This window comes from Coenobita brevimanus, chromosome 92 (genome assembly GCF_032717465.1).
Source record: "Coenobita brevimanus isolate Jiangsu-jjx chromosome 92, ASM3271746v2, whole genome shotgun sequence".
NCBI lineage: Eukaryota > Metazoa > Arthropoda > Malacostraca > Decapoda > Coenobitidae > Coenobita > Coenobita brevimanus.
Window position 1 is genome coordinate 9,319,486 of NC_137045.1, and position 18,540 is coordinate 9,338,025.

Consider the following 18,540-nt stretch of genomic DNA (forward strand, 5'->3'; position numbering starts at 1 on the left):
CATGGAATTCCATCATGCCTGTGAGATATATTCCACAAATACAGTAATCTAAAATGAACTTACCAGTATTGTGTCTACTGTACAGCATACCCACATTCAGGGAAACACTGAAGCATCTCACTCCGGACATCAACATGCAACAAGGCCTGTGAGAGACGTTATGGTAAGTGCCAAAATTCAAACTCCCAGTACAGAATAACAATATGGTCAAAAAATGATGCTTACAAGCAATGACATTTACTTACCATCTGTAAATCTTTTCTGGTTTGCATCAATTCATAATACTACCATACCATTCCAAAGATGGATAATGAAACCATCAATTTATGCTTTTCTTTATTTAAAATTACTGAGGTTTTCTTACTCCACGGCCAAAACCAGCACGCTGAAAGAGAAAAATTCATCTAAACAATTGTGTAAAAAATTCTGAAATATCAAATACTTGTACTTTCTCCAAATATATGAAACCATTACCTAATCTGCATTATTATTATTCATCTAATTGCAAATATAAACTTTACCATATCCATCCATCCACCCATCACCCAATCCTATGTTGTCCCATGAGAAGAGTAGAATCTTGGGGCTAGGCAAGTTGGTCCTGGCACTGAAGATGAGTGACCAGCCACACTTATCCCTGGGTGGTATTATGGCAGTAATAAAACCCAACCACCCCTTGGATATATTCTTGCATCGTTGCAATTCAATTGGAGTGTCTTAATTTCTCACAAAACCACCAGGTGCTATACTTGGTTATATGGTTACCACCCAGCATAGTAAATGGTTTCCTGGAGTACAGGAAACCATTTGGTTTGTCACTCAGTGTAGGGTCAACCACAGTCAGAAGGAAGAGGAAAGAATAAGGGAAAGAAAGACAGAAGAGGGAGTGTAAAGTCAGAGAAGATAATTTTCATAGGAACACGAGCATCAACCACTATCAGTATAACAACATCATGCACAGGTTCACAGGATTTGTACACCTGCACTTAGAGTGTTTTGCTGCTCCTTGGCATAAATGTTAGTTTGGTGTACCCTGTACAAGAATGCAAATAACAGTGAATCTGGGAGATACTTACAAACTCCATGGTTGAAGATCCTGGTCCAGCATCACCAGCCTTGTCGATGCCTGCAGGTGCACGACGGTATGCATCCCTGGACCCTTCTCCACGTGGACCCTCTGGCCGTGTGTGCATGGGACGTGGTCGACCCTCAGGACGAGTAGGCTTCTTCAAGGTAGCAGGCACAATCTAGTTGAAAAATTGAGTAACAAGTTACAAAACTGATTTTCCACAAGAGATGCAGTCAACATCCTGCAACACATGTGGACAGGCTTGGGTTCAAATACATGTGTATGTACTGGAACTTGGGATTTGTGAAAGTCAGTGAATCTGTACTCAGCCCTGATGTACTTCAGAACTTGAGAAGTACATTTCAAGTAAATGCTGCATGTCCAGTTGGCTCCAAAAGAACCTACGCAGTCACTCCATTGTTACCAATAAATCTGACAAAAGTGTAGAGAGAGAAGGGTAGAGTATTGGTGGGAGGGAGGGAGAGGGACCAGCCTCTAATGGCTCTTTCCCCACCATTCTCCTTTCTCTTCATTTCTCTCCTCTCCTCTCTCTCTCTCAGATTTTGCTTCCTTGGCTGTGTGAAAAATGCTTGCTGCCCAGCTCAACTGTTTGTGTCCAGGCTAGCATTTTAAGTGAAATATTGAGAGAGAGAGAGAGAGATGCCACGATGATTCTTGCACTCACTTCGTTCACCTTTATTTTTTAATGGGTACAATCACAGCCTTTTTCCACTCTGCTGGCACAGTTTCATTCACCAATGCCTTCTTACATATCTCCAACAAGAACTTCATACTGCTCTCTCCACTACACTTAATCATCTTTGCATACACCTCATCAACCCCACCTGCATTCCCATTTTTCAGCCACTTCATAGCATTCTTCACCTGTGCGAGTGTCACATTTCTTGGCACTGCATTCCTTCTCCGCAAACCCCCCAAACCAATCGCATTTACAGTGGCTCTACATGTCTATTCCCATTCATCAGGCCTTCAAAATATTCTTTCCATCTGGTCCTTACTTCATCCCCATGGGTTACTGATACAAAGAGAGAGAGAGAGAGAGAGAGAATGATTCATCCTCTTTTCTCTCTACGTTTTAGGTACAGTATATCTTAATGTCACTCCTTTTCTTTAAAATGCTTTTAAACTTCATTCTTTTTGTATCCAAGATATTTTCTTTCATATTCCATCACAATATTTTTGTTCCATAAATATTTTGCTATAAAACACACACACACACGCACACTTTGGTCAAGCAAGGCCAGGTCAGGTCAGGTTGAGATGTTAATTAGCTGAGGCTTAGTGCATGTGGGGAGTGGCTGGGTAAGGAGACTGGATAAGTTATTAGACAACTACTTGTTGATATTGTTCTGCTGCTCAGGTCTGTTGAACCAGGCAGATCCAGTGACAGCAGGCAATCAAAGTTACCTTACGGTAGACAGTTCCTCACCACAAGACATAAAAGTTTGGGTCATGGCTGGGCGTCACATTTGCATCACTATATCCAGTTAGGGGAGCACCGTAAGAGGCTCTGCATCACCCCTGCTAGATGGATAGTAGCCAACAGATATGCTATATTTGTCTGCTTGCTTGACTTAGTATAAAAGGTGAAATGAAATATATAAGTATAAATTTCAAACTTTCACACTTCAATCTATAATAGGCCAATACAGCTTATTTTGTATACAGTGTGTGTGTGTGTGTGTGTGTGTGTGTGTGTGTAATATTCCCATAGCAAAAACTACTGTGATGGAATATGAAAGACACCAGCAGGAGGAAGCACTCACAGAGATCACAGATGGGAAATTGCTCTGTCATTCGATTTAAAGGGGAGATGGAGGAGGGGGGAGGGGCATGAGACGCCACCACCATACGATGTACATGTGGTACTGGTCATAAGTTTGGGTGGGAGGGGAAAGAGCTGGCTGTATCCAATCAGCCAGAGGGAGGTGAAAATGCAGCTGGGGGGAGGGGGTGTCCTCCCACAGACCTGGTGAGAGGATGGAATCTACTTTCCCACCACCTCACTCCTTAGTTCCGATTGGGTAGGAACCATTTACATCACAAAAGGGGCTGGCTTAGTGCTCGGCAGTTTCTGACACACCTATGATCATCAGTCATAGGACTCTATGTGGCAAACTTGCAAACTGACGATCCTCAGTCGCAGCACCCAATTTTCATCCCCCATCCTCTCCACATGCCCAAACCATCTCAATTTACTTCTCATCACAACACCAATACACTCCAGTCCCATCCTACCTCTCAACTCTTCCATCATGAACCTAGCCCCCACAGGTCTCGCATTCAGGGATGCACTGTACATCCACCTAATGATTATCATTTCTGTACGTTTGAGTCTGCAAATATCCTCATCCTTTACTGGCCAGGTCTCACTACCATACAGCATTACACTCCTAACACAAGCTGCATACAAAGATCCCTTAGCATGAAGGGAGATCTCTCTCAATATCAAGAGGCAACAGCTTCCTGAACTTCTTCCAACCACTCCTCACTCTAGCCACAAGGCTAGCTCCAGCCCCACCTTCAGCACATAAAATGTTTCCCAAATAAGACAACTCTTCCACACACTCAAGAGACTCACCAGCAAGTTCAATCCTTTCTTGCCTCTCAATTTCCACCTGCTCTCCTCGACACATAGCACATGTGAAATCAGCATCATCTCTAAGTCTACCTTTGATACCATCTCTTATGCACCCACTTATCACAGACACTGCACAAGATGGAATTACTTCCACGTCCTTGTGGCAAATCACACACGGCCGATCTCCCTCTTTGACAGTACTGCCACCAGCTTTAGATACCCATCTGCATTTACTCCCAAGCCCATGTGTCCCATACCATCTCTCCATTTACTATATCTTTCCTCTGTCTCCCTTCATTCTATGCAATCAACAAGTCATGGAGAAAAAATAATGAATAAAGCCAGGTTATGTCACATGCTGCAATTAAGAAGACAAAAAGATTTAGATGATTCCTTGAACATTACGTCGAGCCTTAAGTTTCTATCTTAAGCAGACGCTGTTAAAATATAACACTCTGGCATCTGTACCAAAGGTCAGTGGACAAACACTTACAGCAATATGAGGACTGAAAAAAGTGTCATCTGGCAAGCATATCAGATACAAGGCTAGACACTGAAGACAACCCTGAATGCCTCTCTAGTACCTGCAGCACAAGTCGCTGTAAGGAAAGTTACATCCATTACAAATGCAGATGTGAAGCATTCAGAAAATAAGTCAGGATCCAGTTTGCAACCAATGAGGAAAAAACTGCTCAGTTCTATGGCTTCTCCACCATAGCCATTAGCAGGTGTACAGTGTCCAATAATATCAAAATCAAACCATTAGCAGGTGTACAGTGCCCAATAATACCAAAATTCAAACATATCCAAGTCAGCCCTGCATTTTGGAGGAAATTGACTGGAATATACAAGCACATGTCCAACTCTTAAGGCAACACCAAAACATATGGCTGTGTCTGTATCGACTGCACCCGTAAAACCTTAAGCATTGCTAGGAAAGTTTTGCCTGGACGATGTCAGCTCATGGACTATTTTTGAATTGATGCTTGTCAAATGCAATGGTAAGTCCTAGACTTAATGATTCCCTTATTCTGGGGATTAAGTTAATGAAGTCAGCATAATCAGTCACCTATCACCTGAAAGGATGATGGTGGCCAGCAAAAGGAGGACAACTTCGGGTTGCAGTCTGGGTTCACACTGATGAATTTTGGGTCACAACTATTACTATTACCCACTCATTTTATTTCTGGAAACTCGTTATTGTGGAAACTGGTACGGTACTGACCTCAGCAGGCAGGTGGAGGTAATCCCGCAAATACTGGATACCTTCATTGGTCAACCGCCAGTAGTAGTGACGCCAAGCAAAGTTCTGTTCAACATATCCTCGTGACTTCAGACTCTGTAAATAATATTAGCAGCACACTTACACATTAAGGTAAAAACAGAATTAGTGGCCTATAACAAAATTAGAGTACATTTTTAAATTTCAAATCTACTGTCGGACAGCTTTTAGCTACAGCCTGGACAGTCATACCTAAGGTTAACTTCCAAAGTGACCATGTTCTAGTTTGACATCTCATGGTCTTGCGGTTTACTATACCTGTGCTTGTTTTTGAACAAAGTTTTACACCATTACTCCTCCCCTGGAGGGGATATAGCTCTGTCCCTATTAAGAGGACTCTGGATGGTGTGTCCAGTCCTTTCCACCTAGACAGCCTTACTAAAATCTGGATGTGAATACCCATGTAATGAACAACCTACATCATCACTGACAGCAAATAGTGAAGTACCTTGTGTTAGAAATTTATCAACTGTTCTTGGTGGTGGAGCAGAATGTCTTCACATGGTGACATCAATATACTGTAACTGACCATATGTAGTGCCCAATCAGTGTGACAAACTACCAATTCAGCAGTAATTTACTGAACTGGAACCAAATCGGCACTTTCAATTTAAAAATATTATAATTTTTATTATCACATTCGTTCATACACACCTAATTATCTTAAATCTGGTCAAAAATTTCTTTAACTATTTATACAAACTCAGGATCCACAGCAAAAACGTCCTTAACCCCTATGTGCTGGTTGACGTGTTATACTGTCACAATTTGAGGCGTGGAACAACACCGATTGATTATATAGCTGTAAGCATCTTCCTGTCTCCCTTTGAATCCACAACCATCTTCTATGACAACCACAGGGTAGGTAGGTACCCAAGGAACCCCACTGATGCAAAGTTCAGTCTGTACACAGCACTGATAGTGTGTGGAGTGATGTCTTCCTCATCCTCCTCGTCTGATTCCGTTCCCCCACGTGTGGGCCGATTGTATCAACAACCCCCGCGAAAGTTCTGCCCCTACCGTCGGGGAAAGGGCTCAGTGACTAAGCAGGTGTGTGGGAAATTGTAAATAGTAAACAGATATGCATTTTTTTTTTTTTTTAATACATAAGTGAAATGTAAGGTTATGAGTTATATTTAATAAGTGTTATGAAGTGTTTCATAAGTTTTACAAGTGCATTGCAATACGTGTTACTGTTTGTGGTTATTTGTGAAACACACTCACCATCAACTCACTTGATGTAGTGCTGCTCTTGGCTGTCTGCTTTTTCCTCTCCTCCATCCTTCTTTCTTTCCATCCTCTTCTGTCTTTCTTTCCTTCATTCTCACCATCCTCTCATTCGATGTTGTGCTGCTCTCGGGTCTCTGCCCTTTCCTCTCTTCCATCCTTCCATCCTCTTTGGTCTTACTTTTCTTCATTCTTTCCTCGTCCTCCTGCCTAGGGGTAACTTTACACTCTCTCTTGTCTTTCTTTCCTCTTCCTTCTGCCTGAGGGTGATTCTACACTGAGTGACAAGCCAAATGGTTTCCTGTACACCCGGAAACCATTTACTACGCTGGGAGGTAACCATATAACCAAATTTTGGCGCTTGGTGGTTTAGTGGGTAATTATTGCGCTCCAATTGGATTGAACCGGTGAAGGTTTATATCCAAGGGGTGGTTGGGGTTGATTACTCATCAGTGATGAGAGAGGCTTGTCATTCTCATCTTAAATGTCGGGACCAACTGCCTAACCCCAGGCTCCTACGTTCCTCATGGGGCAATGAAGGATTGGAGGATGGAAGGATAGATGGATATATTTTGTTTGTTCTCCAATATTTCAAATGTCAATCATCTAAGATGTGTATAATACTAAAATAATTTTCCTTGAGAACATAGGTGGAAAGTGTTAAGAATATATGGAGTACATGGGAAGTTGTTGAATGCTATGAAGAGTATGTACGATGGTGCGAAGGCTGCAGTGCGTGTGGATGGTGAACTAAGTGAATTTTTCTCTTTGAAAGTTGGGCTGAAACAGGGCAGTGGATGTTGGAGTGGCCCTGGTGAGAGAGGATAGTGTTTGGAAACTCCCTGTACTGTTGTTTGCAGATGATACTGTGTTGTTGAGTGAAGACGAAGGGGAGCTGCAAGGCTTGGTGGATGAGTTTGGGAGTGTGTGTAAGAAACGGAATCTAAAGGTGAATGAAGGGAAGAGTAAAGTGATGGTCTTTGAGAGAAGTGAAGTCAGTGAATGTACAGCGAGGTTGGATGTGAGGAATTGGAAAATGTGAGTACGTTTAAGTACTTGGCTAGTGTGATGAGTAAGGATGGAGGTTTGGAGAGTGAAGTGCTTGAAAGGGTACAGCAGGAAAGGAAGGTTGCTGGTTCTTTGAAAGCAGTGATAAGAAACAGGGAAGTGAGCAAGGAAGTGAAAAAGTTACTACATGACACTATTGTGATACTAACTCTAACGTATGGAAGTGAAGCTTGGACGTTGTTCGAAGGACACAAGTCAAGAGTGAGAGCAGTGGAAATGAGTTATTTAAGAGGAGCCTGTGGAGTCACATGGAGAGACAGGCTGACGAATGAGGATATAAAGGAGCGTTGTGGTGTGGATGTGGATGTGATAGGAAGCGTTATGAGGAACATACTGAGGTGCTTTGGCCATGTGGAGAGGATGGAGGGTGAAAGACTGATGAAGAGAGTGTATGTGAGTGAGGTGGAGGGGGGAAGAGGGAGGGGGAGGCCGAGGATGAGATGGAGGGATGGGGTGGAGAGGTATATGTGAGAGGGGGGTGTGAGTTGGGAGCAGGGCAGTGAAATGGCAAGTGTTAATTAATTAGTTGCTTCTGGCACAAAGTTTAGATTCCAGTCCATACAAAACATAAGCTGTATCACAGCCAACCTCAATACAGGTATCATTTTACGAGAAATCATGATGTGAGTACAATGGCCTCACATTTTTGTAGTACTAACCACCTTTAATATGGTAGACTTTCAAAAATATTCATTAACCTGTCACATCCCGACCGATTTTCCACCACTGACTCCCCCCAATCCCGACCAATTTTGGAAAAATTCTTTTTTGGCTCAAACCTCTGCTTTTGGTGAGAAACATCAAAAATTCATAGAGAAATCGCTCACCTGAAATTTAAAATACTTGATAAGGCTAGCAGTACTCCTTACCTTACTGGGTTTTCTATCGGGCCGACTCCAAAGAAAACGAGTTCTATGGGAGGGTAACTATTCCACACCACTCATAAACAGTATTTATTCATTTATTTGGTACAAAATTATATGTAGTACGAGAGTATATTGGTTTTCACACAGTAATATAGGCAATATGAGCATTGTTTCACTCACTAACATATCAACATACCTGACCTTTTTTGGCGACATTACCTGATCATCATTTCTGACTGTTTCTTCCTCTAATGCTACGTAAACTTTGTCCTCCACATTGTCATCGATTGGGGAATCACTCTGGCTCTGAATGTCTTTACTGGCCAGGTCACTGATAACACGTGAATTGCTGAGGAAATGGCATGGGGGGGGGGCACAGGGTAAGGCATTGTCCCTGCCTGGCACTTTGTAGAGGAACGTGTCCCGTGTATACGTACCAAAAATCACAAGCGAAAGTTGAAAATTGTGCAAATTATGAACCTTGCAATTGCACGACATACTACTATGTCGATGGGACTAGCTGTGACAAAACACTGCGACATGCCCATATGTCGACAGGACGCCTCGGGTTAAAAAAGAAATCAGTTTAGTACTGGACACTAACATTAGTATGGTTTTCTTCCACAAAACTGCTTGAAATGGGGGGGGGATTATTCCGGAAGTTGAGGTGCCACAGCCAACGAGAGCATGCACTGGCCAGGAGAGCGGCCAATCAAACCCAGTCTGCGCAAGGCATCACCAAGCCTCAGTCTCCCCGTGCTCGCAGACTTACCACAATAGCGCGTTGGTCGGTACCACTGTGTTCGTTTTTGTGTTAAACGCTCTTATCATGCCAAATTGCATTTTTGTGTGTGTGCTTATCACTGTCTAATTCCTTCTAGGGATTTTCATACCCTAAATTAGTTGTCTGGTCTAAATAATTTTCCCCACTGGTTGATTATTTGTACAGTATGACAATGTTCTCTGATCTAATTATAGTACTGTATTGGACATAAAGTCACTGTGACTGCTTGATCATTATTATCATACAAATGATTTAACATATATAATAATGCACTGTACAGTACATATCAATGAGACACACACACACACACACACACACACACACTGAAGCCTGTCCTAAAAACAGATCGTGAGTACACATTATCAACATACCTGGAGAGCTTTGATAACATGAAGGTTGGGGATCTTCTCCAATTCAGGGTGCTTGGGCATGAAGAGGTCACGCTCAGCCACCATCACACCCTCTGCAATAAAATCCATCATGATTGCATCAAGATATGGTAAGTAGCTACTGCATATACTACAGTACAGTATTTAGTCACACCAAAGTTGGTCGGACATCTAGCTTATTTTCCTGTGTGGAAATGGCAGAGATGATTACATCTCCCCCCTGAAACGGACAACATGATACAGATAAAGCTTATATATCAATTTGTAGTTGCGAGTGGGAAATTCTGAATCATGGCAGGTTGTTCCAAGTACAAATACCATACAGTTCATGTGATTTGGACTAATGTCTGATACATCAGAAAAAGTCCAAGTTAACAGGAGGAAGTCTGGATGTCGCTTTTATCGGAATTTCGCATTTTTCGGAATGGCTTGGGCCCCAATTAGTCCATTATAGTGAGGTCTTACTGTAATGTTATTTATGTGTGCAGCCACAATGTTACAAACTTCAAGTTCCAAAACTAATGACAAGGGTGTGCCTTTGGGATCTGACCTCCAACACTACTACTATGATCAATATTATGAAACTTCTATAATGAAAAAAGTGAACTTGCCTGATGTCCGCTTACCAGGGCACCTTCCTAGATCAAACACCTACCATAAACAGGAATAAAAGGTGGCAGCCTTGCCACAGGGGATGCTGAAGAATGGAGTCACTTTGAGGCAGAACCACCTCGAAGTACTGTAATCTAGAAAACTGCCTAGTTTATTACACACTGATTTTAAGCAATTGGGACCATGAGTCATTAAAATTAAAACACCTAATGGAGAATGGGGAGTCGCCATTAGCTGACCAACGCCAGTGCACGCAAGTACATTGTGTTGGAGCATTTATAAACGAAATAAAATGAAACATCTAAGGCAAGACAGGTGTAGATTGGAAAAGTTTTGGTTCAGAGGTGGCCTAAGCAGGCTGATGGTATTGAGGAGTACAGCTACCTGTGATTCCATTTTACAACAGAACAAATAACTGTGGTACACACTAGACAGCAGAATTAGCTGCAGCAATGAATACAAAGTACCTAAATTTTTTTGAGTTTCAGCTCATAAAAGATGTCTGTGCAGGTAAGATCTATGAAACAAACTCAAAATTATCTGGACTAAATATGGACCAAAACTAAACATGGTAAATGTGTGGTCTAGTTTATGCTGAAGAAAGACCTACTGTACCAATTCATGTAAAGGTGTATGGTATGTAGGAGGACTGCTGGGCCTTGATAGCAGGCTGTGAAGCCTATGCCCAGAGTCGGACAAAAAAAAAAAAAAAAAAAAAAAAAAAAAAAAAAAATTGTTAGTTTGTTTTCCATAGTTTTCCAATTAATTTTATGGTGGTAAACAATTGCTTTGTAGTGATTTTCTTCTTGCTTTTATCCATGTTTTGTTTCCCCAACGACTGAGGATAATGGTATACTTACTAAAAGCAATGCAAATGTATTTAAATTTGGTTTTCCACTGGCATGTCTGGTTGCCACCATTGGTTCAGTTATGTTAGACTGGGTATGGTTAGGTTTGACTTGACTGGACCAGACTACAGTAGGGCACCAGGTTTCATTACATTCAGATTGGTGAAACGCACTTTCACGATGACCATCAAACACAGTATTCCCGTGATTGAACATTTGTGACAAAAAAATGCACTTTCATGCCCTCCAGCACCACAAGTTTCGGATTTTTGTTACAGCAACACAAGCACCAACACACTGTTTCGGCCTGCTTCCCATACATGTTCAGTGTGTCCACAAGTTGACTGTTACACTCTCGCATCCTTGATTAGCAATCTTGTGCTTCAAGTGGGGCTGGAGGTGGACCAGGTGATAGTGGAAATGGTGCACAAGATGGAGTGAACCTGGAACAGCAGGCAGTAAGGGGATGGCCAAGCATGACTACTGCAAGGGGTGAAAAATAATTGTGGTGGAAATGGAGAAAGGTACTCATAACTCTGAAATATGCAAAATGACTATGTAGTATGAGAAAGCAGGTGAGTAAACTTAAAAGCTAATCTAGCCTTTGTGAAAAAGTATTTTGAACCAGGCACCAGGGGTAGATGAGTGAAAATAGTGACCGAGTACAGCTCAATAATGCTAGTGGTTGAACATTATTTGTTACAGAGGTTGAATATGAGGGCCCAGGAAGGTGTCAGCGTGTCACGGCCAGGCCCACCTATTTTATGATGCAGTTGCAAAGAAATGTAACATTACGTTACTCCCAGAATTCACTGCTTCATGGGGTTGGCTGCAGAGGTTCAAAAAGCAGGGCCAAAGTCAAGCATGTGTTCTACCACAGGAAGGCACAGTCGGCTGATGTGGAACCTAAGGACTCCGATACCCCCCCTAGCAACGAGTCCACTAAGCCCTTCACCCTTGGCCTTTCTAGTGAGTGTTACATCTGAATGGAAGGAGTGTGTGTATTACACATGTAAATAATCTTGCCAATACATATTGAATTAAAGTGTACTGTACTGTATTTTTGGGTGTTCTACCACAGGAAGGCACAGTTGACTGATGTGGAACCCAAGGCCTCGGATACCTCCCTAGCATCGAATCCATTAAGCCTTTCACCCTAGTCTTTCTATTGAGTGTTACATTTGAATGGAGGGAGTGTGTGTGTTACTTGTGTAAGTAATACTGCCAATACATACTGTATTTAATCCTGGAACGCCAGACGCGCATGATCTAATTGTCATTGTGTAGGGTTCCCGCGCTCCTGGGGTCGCCAGTTTCCCAGTAGCTTCAGGTTTGTCCCAGTCATGGCAGAGGGTGGTTAAACCACTGTTCTGTGCTTGTGGGTTTAGGCTGTAGGACTTGGTTTGGGTGTGTGAACCTCACTTTTCAATGCTCCTCCTTATAGGTGACATAACAGCAGGTAAATGGCAACCTCTTCAGAGGTAGCCCAAAGGGCCTGGGATTACGTGGGAGGATTATCAAAGACATCTGCCAATTTTATATATATATATATACACACACACACACATTATATATATATATATATATATATATATATATATATATATATATATATAGTTTTCGTTTTTAAAGGCTCCAACATGCTTGCATGTGTCAGCCTTGGTCACCTACTGGCGGCTCTCCATGCTGCACGATCCATTGCAGCCTCCCTGTTCAGTCCCTTAACCCTAAGGTCACACTTAATGACCTCGTCCCATGTCTTTCTCGGTCTACCCCTCATAACCCCACCCCCAATATTAACACTTCTCACCTTCCTCACCCAATTGTCATCCCCCATCCTCTCCACATGTCCAAACCACCTCAATCTACCTCTCCTCATCACAACACCAATACACTCCAGTCCCATCCTACCTCTCAACTCTTCCATTGTAAGAGTTGAGAGGTAGGTGTATATATATATATATATATATACAGTACAATCCCAGTTAACCGGGTGGCTTGGGGAATTTACCTTCCCGGTTACAGATTTTTCCCGTACTTCTGATTTTCAAGTCAAATCTATACAAAGGCTATCACAGCAGTAAATACAGTTCAGGTACTCACCAGTCACATTAGGGGTTACACTAAGAGATTCCGCCTGAAAAACTGCCTTGTAAACACACACCATGGTCATAACGCACGTGTGCAATGTCTAGCAACTAGCAGTACTGCAAATTACACCAGTCCATTGTTTACCGAATTACTGTATTCATTATATGTACTGTACTCATAAAAATTGAAAAATAAAATATAGAAATAAAAGCTTGAACATTTATTAGTGAACTGATGATGTGTTAAGACTGCACTGTAGAATTATCACAACACCTGTGCCCCCACGTGAGTTTGTTTACGTTTCCGACTGTTCTTCTTCTTCCCTACCTGACCTCCATCACTCCACCCCTCACCCGCCACTCAGCTGTTTTGCAGAAAATAAAATAAATGATGTATGTATGAAATGCAGGCATATTATTTATTTATTTTTCTTCCAACAAAGTAAACTTTCATTTCTATTAACATTTATATTCAGCCATTAGTGTTTTATAATGTTCGCCTTTTCAAGTCTGTTGCATATGTCCAGCTTCTGTTTCAAGGTAAGCACGATACGCTTACGTTTAGTTTGCACTTTAGGCATTTTGGAGTGTACAAATTACCGTCTATCAGAGGAACACAATAGTAAGAGACCTTGTTTACTGTCTGGTGGCAAAACGCAGACTGGTGATTTTTGGAAGGTGTGGAGGATGACTGAATTCAAGTAGGGGAAAGAGGGGGAGAGGAGGGGTGGTTAAGAGGATTTGCTAGGGATTTACATCAGCCGGAAATGCCTCCACCTCGCTTTGTCTGACTTCCCCCAGCCTCGTGTGACACTATCAAACGGCGGTTTGGCGGTCCATTCAAATTGGCGCACAGTTATAACTTACTGACATTTTTACCAGCCCTTGAATTTTCCCGTTGTTCTGAGTATTCCGTTTGTCTGGATACCGGATTGCTGGGATTGTACTGTATATATATATATATATATATATATATATATATATTTATTTATTTCATGAAAAAATCAAGGAAATTTGTAGTTTTAATATTTTTGGTTATCATTTACATACCCAAATTATTTTCTTTCCTTTGTGATGGTAACTCATAGTACAAAGCCTGAAGTTTCTTCATGTACATTTATATTAATAAAGGATTGCATCTGATAAATTTTTTAAAATTCCCAATTTCAAGTGTAAGACACCCGGGATTAGTGATAGTGTTACTAGATATGAGGGTTAGTGTTCTGGGGTTACAGGTACTGTACTGTATTTTATGTTTCATTGTTAGTTATTTTATGATTTGTTTAATGTACAGTACTGTATTGAGATTTTATTCTGTTATCTGACTTTATCCCTCTGAAGGAGTAGGGTTCACTTGCAACAAAAATAAGTCTTAGAAACTGACTGAAATGCACTACATAAATCATTAAAAAAATAAATTATGAATCATGGGTTAAAAAAAAAAAAAATCGTTTACCATCATAAAGATAATTAGAATGATACAGAAAAAAATCTGAGAGAGGAGGATGTGAATCAGTAAGGTACAGTATTTAATGTGGGGGAAAAAAAAAAAAAAAAAAAAAAAAAAAAAAATCTTGGGTGTTTAAAATACTCCAACACCAGATCCATGAGAAATGGAGCCCGCACAAACTGGAAAAAGATGCCACCACTCGTCAGATAACATAAAATGGAAAAGTGGGGGTCAACTTAAAATACCATTATACAATTTTTGTGTCACTTCACTGAAAACTGGATAATTATTGATTTATCTACATATAATACTGGAGAAAAAAATGGCTTATTCATCCAAATACAGTATAATAGAAACAGAAGGTTGTCATTTACGTCCATCTCAATTTAGGGACAGTCTACATGCAATTATTAATAAGTTGCCTAAGCACTGATCACTGTCATATTTTAAGGAGTTAGGTGTACATCTGTATGGAAAAATGGTAAATAGGTATAACGAAATTGTATCTTACATAACAAATGAAGGACCGGGATATATGGTACTGTACTTAAACAATCGAAGATCATAATTATGGACTCACTGAGCTCACATGGAGACGCTTTCTCATGGGTAGAGTCGTTTAGTTTGTGTGCCCGTCGCCAGGGGCCCAGGGCGGTGCTGATGATGTGTATACACCACACCTGACGCCCGTACCTTTTGAAATCAACTGATGAATCCGGAAAATATAGTGCCATGGTCCACTGCACAGCTAAAATATGTGAAAAAACAGACTGTGGCAGAACAGTGATGTTTCCTCAAAGCAGGAGGAATACAATGCCTTTAAAAATTCAGGTCGCTGATTTCGGCCCCGTAAGATTTCAGCAGTATAATTTTTACTATTATTAAGAGTATAATTCACAGAATCAGGTCAGGTTTTGCCAAATGAAAGATAATGATCTTTGTAAACTGTACCGGGTATGATAAATTTTTCCAGCGACTGAGACTCATAACACTTGGTAAAAATCTGCAGAAGGCAAACACACACAATAAGCTTTCTTGGCTTTCAGTAAACGCTATGAAGAACTTTTCAGTGAAAATCTCACTTAGAGCATCAGTGAAATATCTAAGATGAATATAATACAGATATAATGCTTTATGAATGAGTAATAATCTCGACAGGAATTATTTAAAAGGAAGGTACACCAACTCTGAGCAGGAGGTGACACCACGCTATTTAATGATCCATCGAACACTGGCAACCTTCAGGAGTTTGTGGGGGCTCTAATTCACAGTGGGAAGCAATTGTGTACAGTTCTCAGTCACCTTTCTTCACTGATGTTTCACAAATTAAAAACAGATGATACCATACTGAGGGGTCTTTCATACATACAATATATACATGATTGTCTATCTATCTATCTATAGCCCGACGCCCTAATCCCGCAAAGGAAATTCATTTGATTCTCCTGGGTACATTATGGTCACCGGTGGTATGGTTTTGTTTTTGATTGTGCATTATGACCCTAACTCATCCATAGAACCAGAAGTGGGTTTGTCCTGTATTTTCACATTTGAAAATGGTTGAAATGGACTCCACAGATGACCTCGGATAAGATTGGAAATTCGTCTTGGTAGGCTCGAATGATATGGATCTAGACTAGGTTTAGTGGTGTTTGGGTAACTTCATGCCTAAAATGGCTTGACTCATTTGTTTGGTAAAAGTACGCTTTACTTGAGGCAGCAGAAAAACCTTACCAATTCAATTCATAGTCAAGTCTGTGCTCTGTATTTTCCTAACTACCTGTATTTTCAGGGTGGTAAATGACCTTTTCCTGTGATGCAGAGTCAATAGAAGAGAAACACACATATGAACGCATGTGCTTTTTACACAGACTGGCTGTCAAGATCCAAGGTATGGTTTTGGGGGTAATTTTGGTATTATTTTACTTTAATCCCACCCAGTCGCTGGAAAATGTGACTTATCTCTATATGTCGGGTGTATTGAGTACAATACATCATTTTCTTCTCAGTAAACATCCGTCGCAAATAAATACTTTCCGAGATATGTTATTTTTCTTAATTATCTGAAGGATCAGGAGCCAACATGGTGGAGTAAACATATTCGCTGGTGCGGGCACGTTCACTCGTTCTAAGTCGGCTGGACTCGAGTGTACTCGGCTGGTAATTCGTATATGCGAGCTTTAGAAACAGCCAATCAGGCGTCACAAAGGAAGAGGGACTTTTGAAACTAGCCAATCACAACAGTCGTAAGTAAAACCAGCCAATCAGCTTGAAGTATTTGTGGGTGACGCAAGTACGCCCGAGATTTGAAAGTCAGTCACAGTCATGGCCTCCGGTGCTGAAGAACGTGTTGTCGATTTCAAAGCTTGTATCGGGTGTAAGACGGACTACTGGCAGATTATCTAGGACTATCACAGTAATAACGAAACATCTATTGAACTACTAAGAAAACACGGGGTTTTGCCAAGTGCAGTGCAGTGTAAAGAGTGTGATTTGCCCTGCAAATATCGGGAAGACAGACATCAGTGGTACTGTGGCCGGTGGAAAAAAAGTAGGAAGAGTAAGGGGAAGGTGCAGTGCAAATTCATCGTTTCTGATCTCTAGGTAAGCATTACCCTAGGATCTGATCTCTAGGTAAGCATTACCCTAGGATAGGTTAGGTTAGGTTAATGTAATGGGGGGTCTGGGGGGCGAAGCCCCCCAGTTAGGAAACACGGCCAGGGCTGGGGGGTCTGGGGGGCAAAGCCCCCCAGTTAGGAAACACGAAGTCAAGGAGCTGAAAATTATATTTTTCCGAAGGATTTTAGTGTTTTTCGTTTGATTTGGATACCAGTTCCAGTCGGAAATCACTCGATTTTCCATGTTTCCCCCACCCAAAACCATGCTTTCCCACAGGTCCCCCATTATTCTTTCTCAGGAGTTTCAGAATGCAATGTTTTAGTGTTATTCATGTGATTCTGGTGGTCATTTTCAGTGAAAATTACTCGTTTTCGTCGTATTCCCCCAATAACCTTGGTACAGTGGGGGGGAGGGTTACACAAAACAAGTGATTAGCGACAGAAATGACTATCAGATTCACATGAGAAACATTGTAAAACATTGCATTTTGAAACTCTTGAGAAAATATGGCAGGGTGGGACTAAAGTAAAAATTTACCGTAATTTTAATTAAATTCATTAACTCTGTAAATATTGACTTCCAAATGGGGTTATGGGGGTTCAATAGCATTCTTAGGTGAGATACTATGTGTTTATGGTGGTAATATCCTTGAACTGCATATTGGCAACTTGTAAAATAATACCGCTGCAGTCTACCAACCATCACTGAGCATCCAACTGGACGCATTAGTGTATCCCCGTGTCAAACCAATGGGAAACTTATGATCTAACCAAACCTAACCAATCCAACTTAACCTCACCTGCATTTGAGACTACTTTCATATTAAAAAAAAAAAAAAAAAATTAAGAATGTCAAATGTGGCTGGCTGCTGGCAGATGTCCACAGAACATGTAAGCATTCTAACTAAATCTTCACTTATAGCTTTCAGGGTTAAGTTTATAAAAATCTCCAGTATCTGTGGAATTCCAGGATAAGTAACCTATGAATTGCCTACTCTCGATGGAAATCATGGAAAGGCCGCGTCCGTTTGGTCAACAATTTATCATATGTGTTCCCCATTACTACTAACTGATATACCGTCTTGGTACTCACCCTTGAAGAGGTGTTCATAGATGGCTACACGATTAGTCTTGGGCATCAACATCTCGAAATATCACGCCGCTGACGGGGACGTCACTGTAAACGAGAAGCTGCATTGAGTTCAAACACGGTTAAACCTTAAATTCAGATAATTATTCAAACAAGTCATTGAACAATTGTATACCTAAGTTATTTCAAAACTGCCTGACAATCAACGCGAGTTCCCGTAAAAATGGATGAATGGGAATTAGTTGGCTATACAGAATAACATCACCTACCCTCTCACCTCGAGCCCGTACGGAAAGAAAGACCGCTCCCACGCCGCTAGAGGCGCTGTCTGTCTCAAAACATGAAAAAAGTGAATGCGCACGTGCGTCGTGAGTTAACGTTAATATTACCACAGATGGAACTGAAATATTTATTGTTGTAAAATGTACACAGTGCTTATACAACAAAAGAGGGTATTCGGATCTCCTAGGGCATCGTCAGAATTACTTTGATCTAGGTGGCGGGCACGTGCGGCAGTTATTTGTTCTTTATGAAATTCTGACTTT

General features: G+C 41.2%; 1 protein-coding gene across 1 annotated transcript; it reads right to left on the minus strand.

The window, feature by feature from the left end:
* Window positions 1-323: 323 nt before the first annotated feature.
* Window positions 324-18,305, minus strand: LOC145412248 (small ribosomal subunit protein eS10-like). Its single transcript, XM_080282190.1, has 6 exons — window positions 18,265-18,305; window positions 17,999-18,082; window positions 9,270-9,361; window positions 4,897-5,010; window positions 1,077-1,247; window positions 324-385 (listed from the first exon to the last, which is right to left on the minus strand). The coding sequence occupies exons 2-6, from the start codon at window positions 18,048-18,050 to the stop codon at window positions 347-349; spliced, it is 468 nt and encodes a 155-aa protein (XP_080138316.1). The 5' UTR covers window positions 18,051-18,082; window positions 18,265-18,305; the 3' UTR covers window positions 324-346.
* Between the last annotated feature and the right edge of the window lie 235 nt (window positions 18,306-18,540).

Bases quoted from the DNA above. Each gene is read 5' to 3' on its own strand.
- LOC145412248 (XM_080282190.1), bottom strand. From the start codon at position 18,050: ATGTTGATGCCCAAGACTAATCGTGTAGCCATCTATGAACACCTCTTC. The intron at 5,011-9,269 runs GTATGTTGATAA...TATTATTTACAG, and splicing joins ATGTTATCAAAGCTCTCCAG to AGTCTGAAGTCACGAGGATA. The intron at 386-1,076 runs GTAAGTATCTCC...TTTCTCTTTCAG, and splicing joins GATCTTCAACCATGGAGTTT to CGTGCTGGTTTTGGCCGTGG.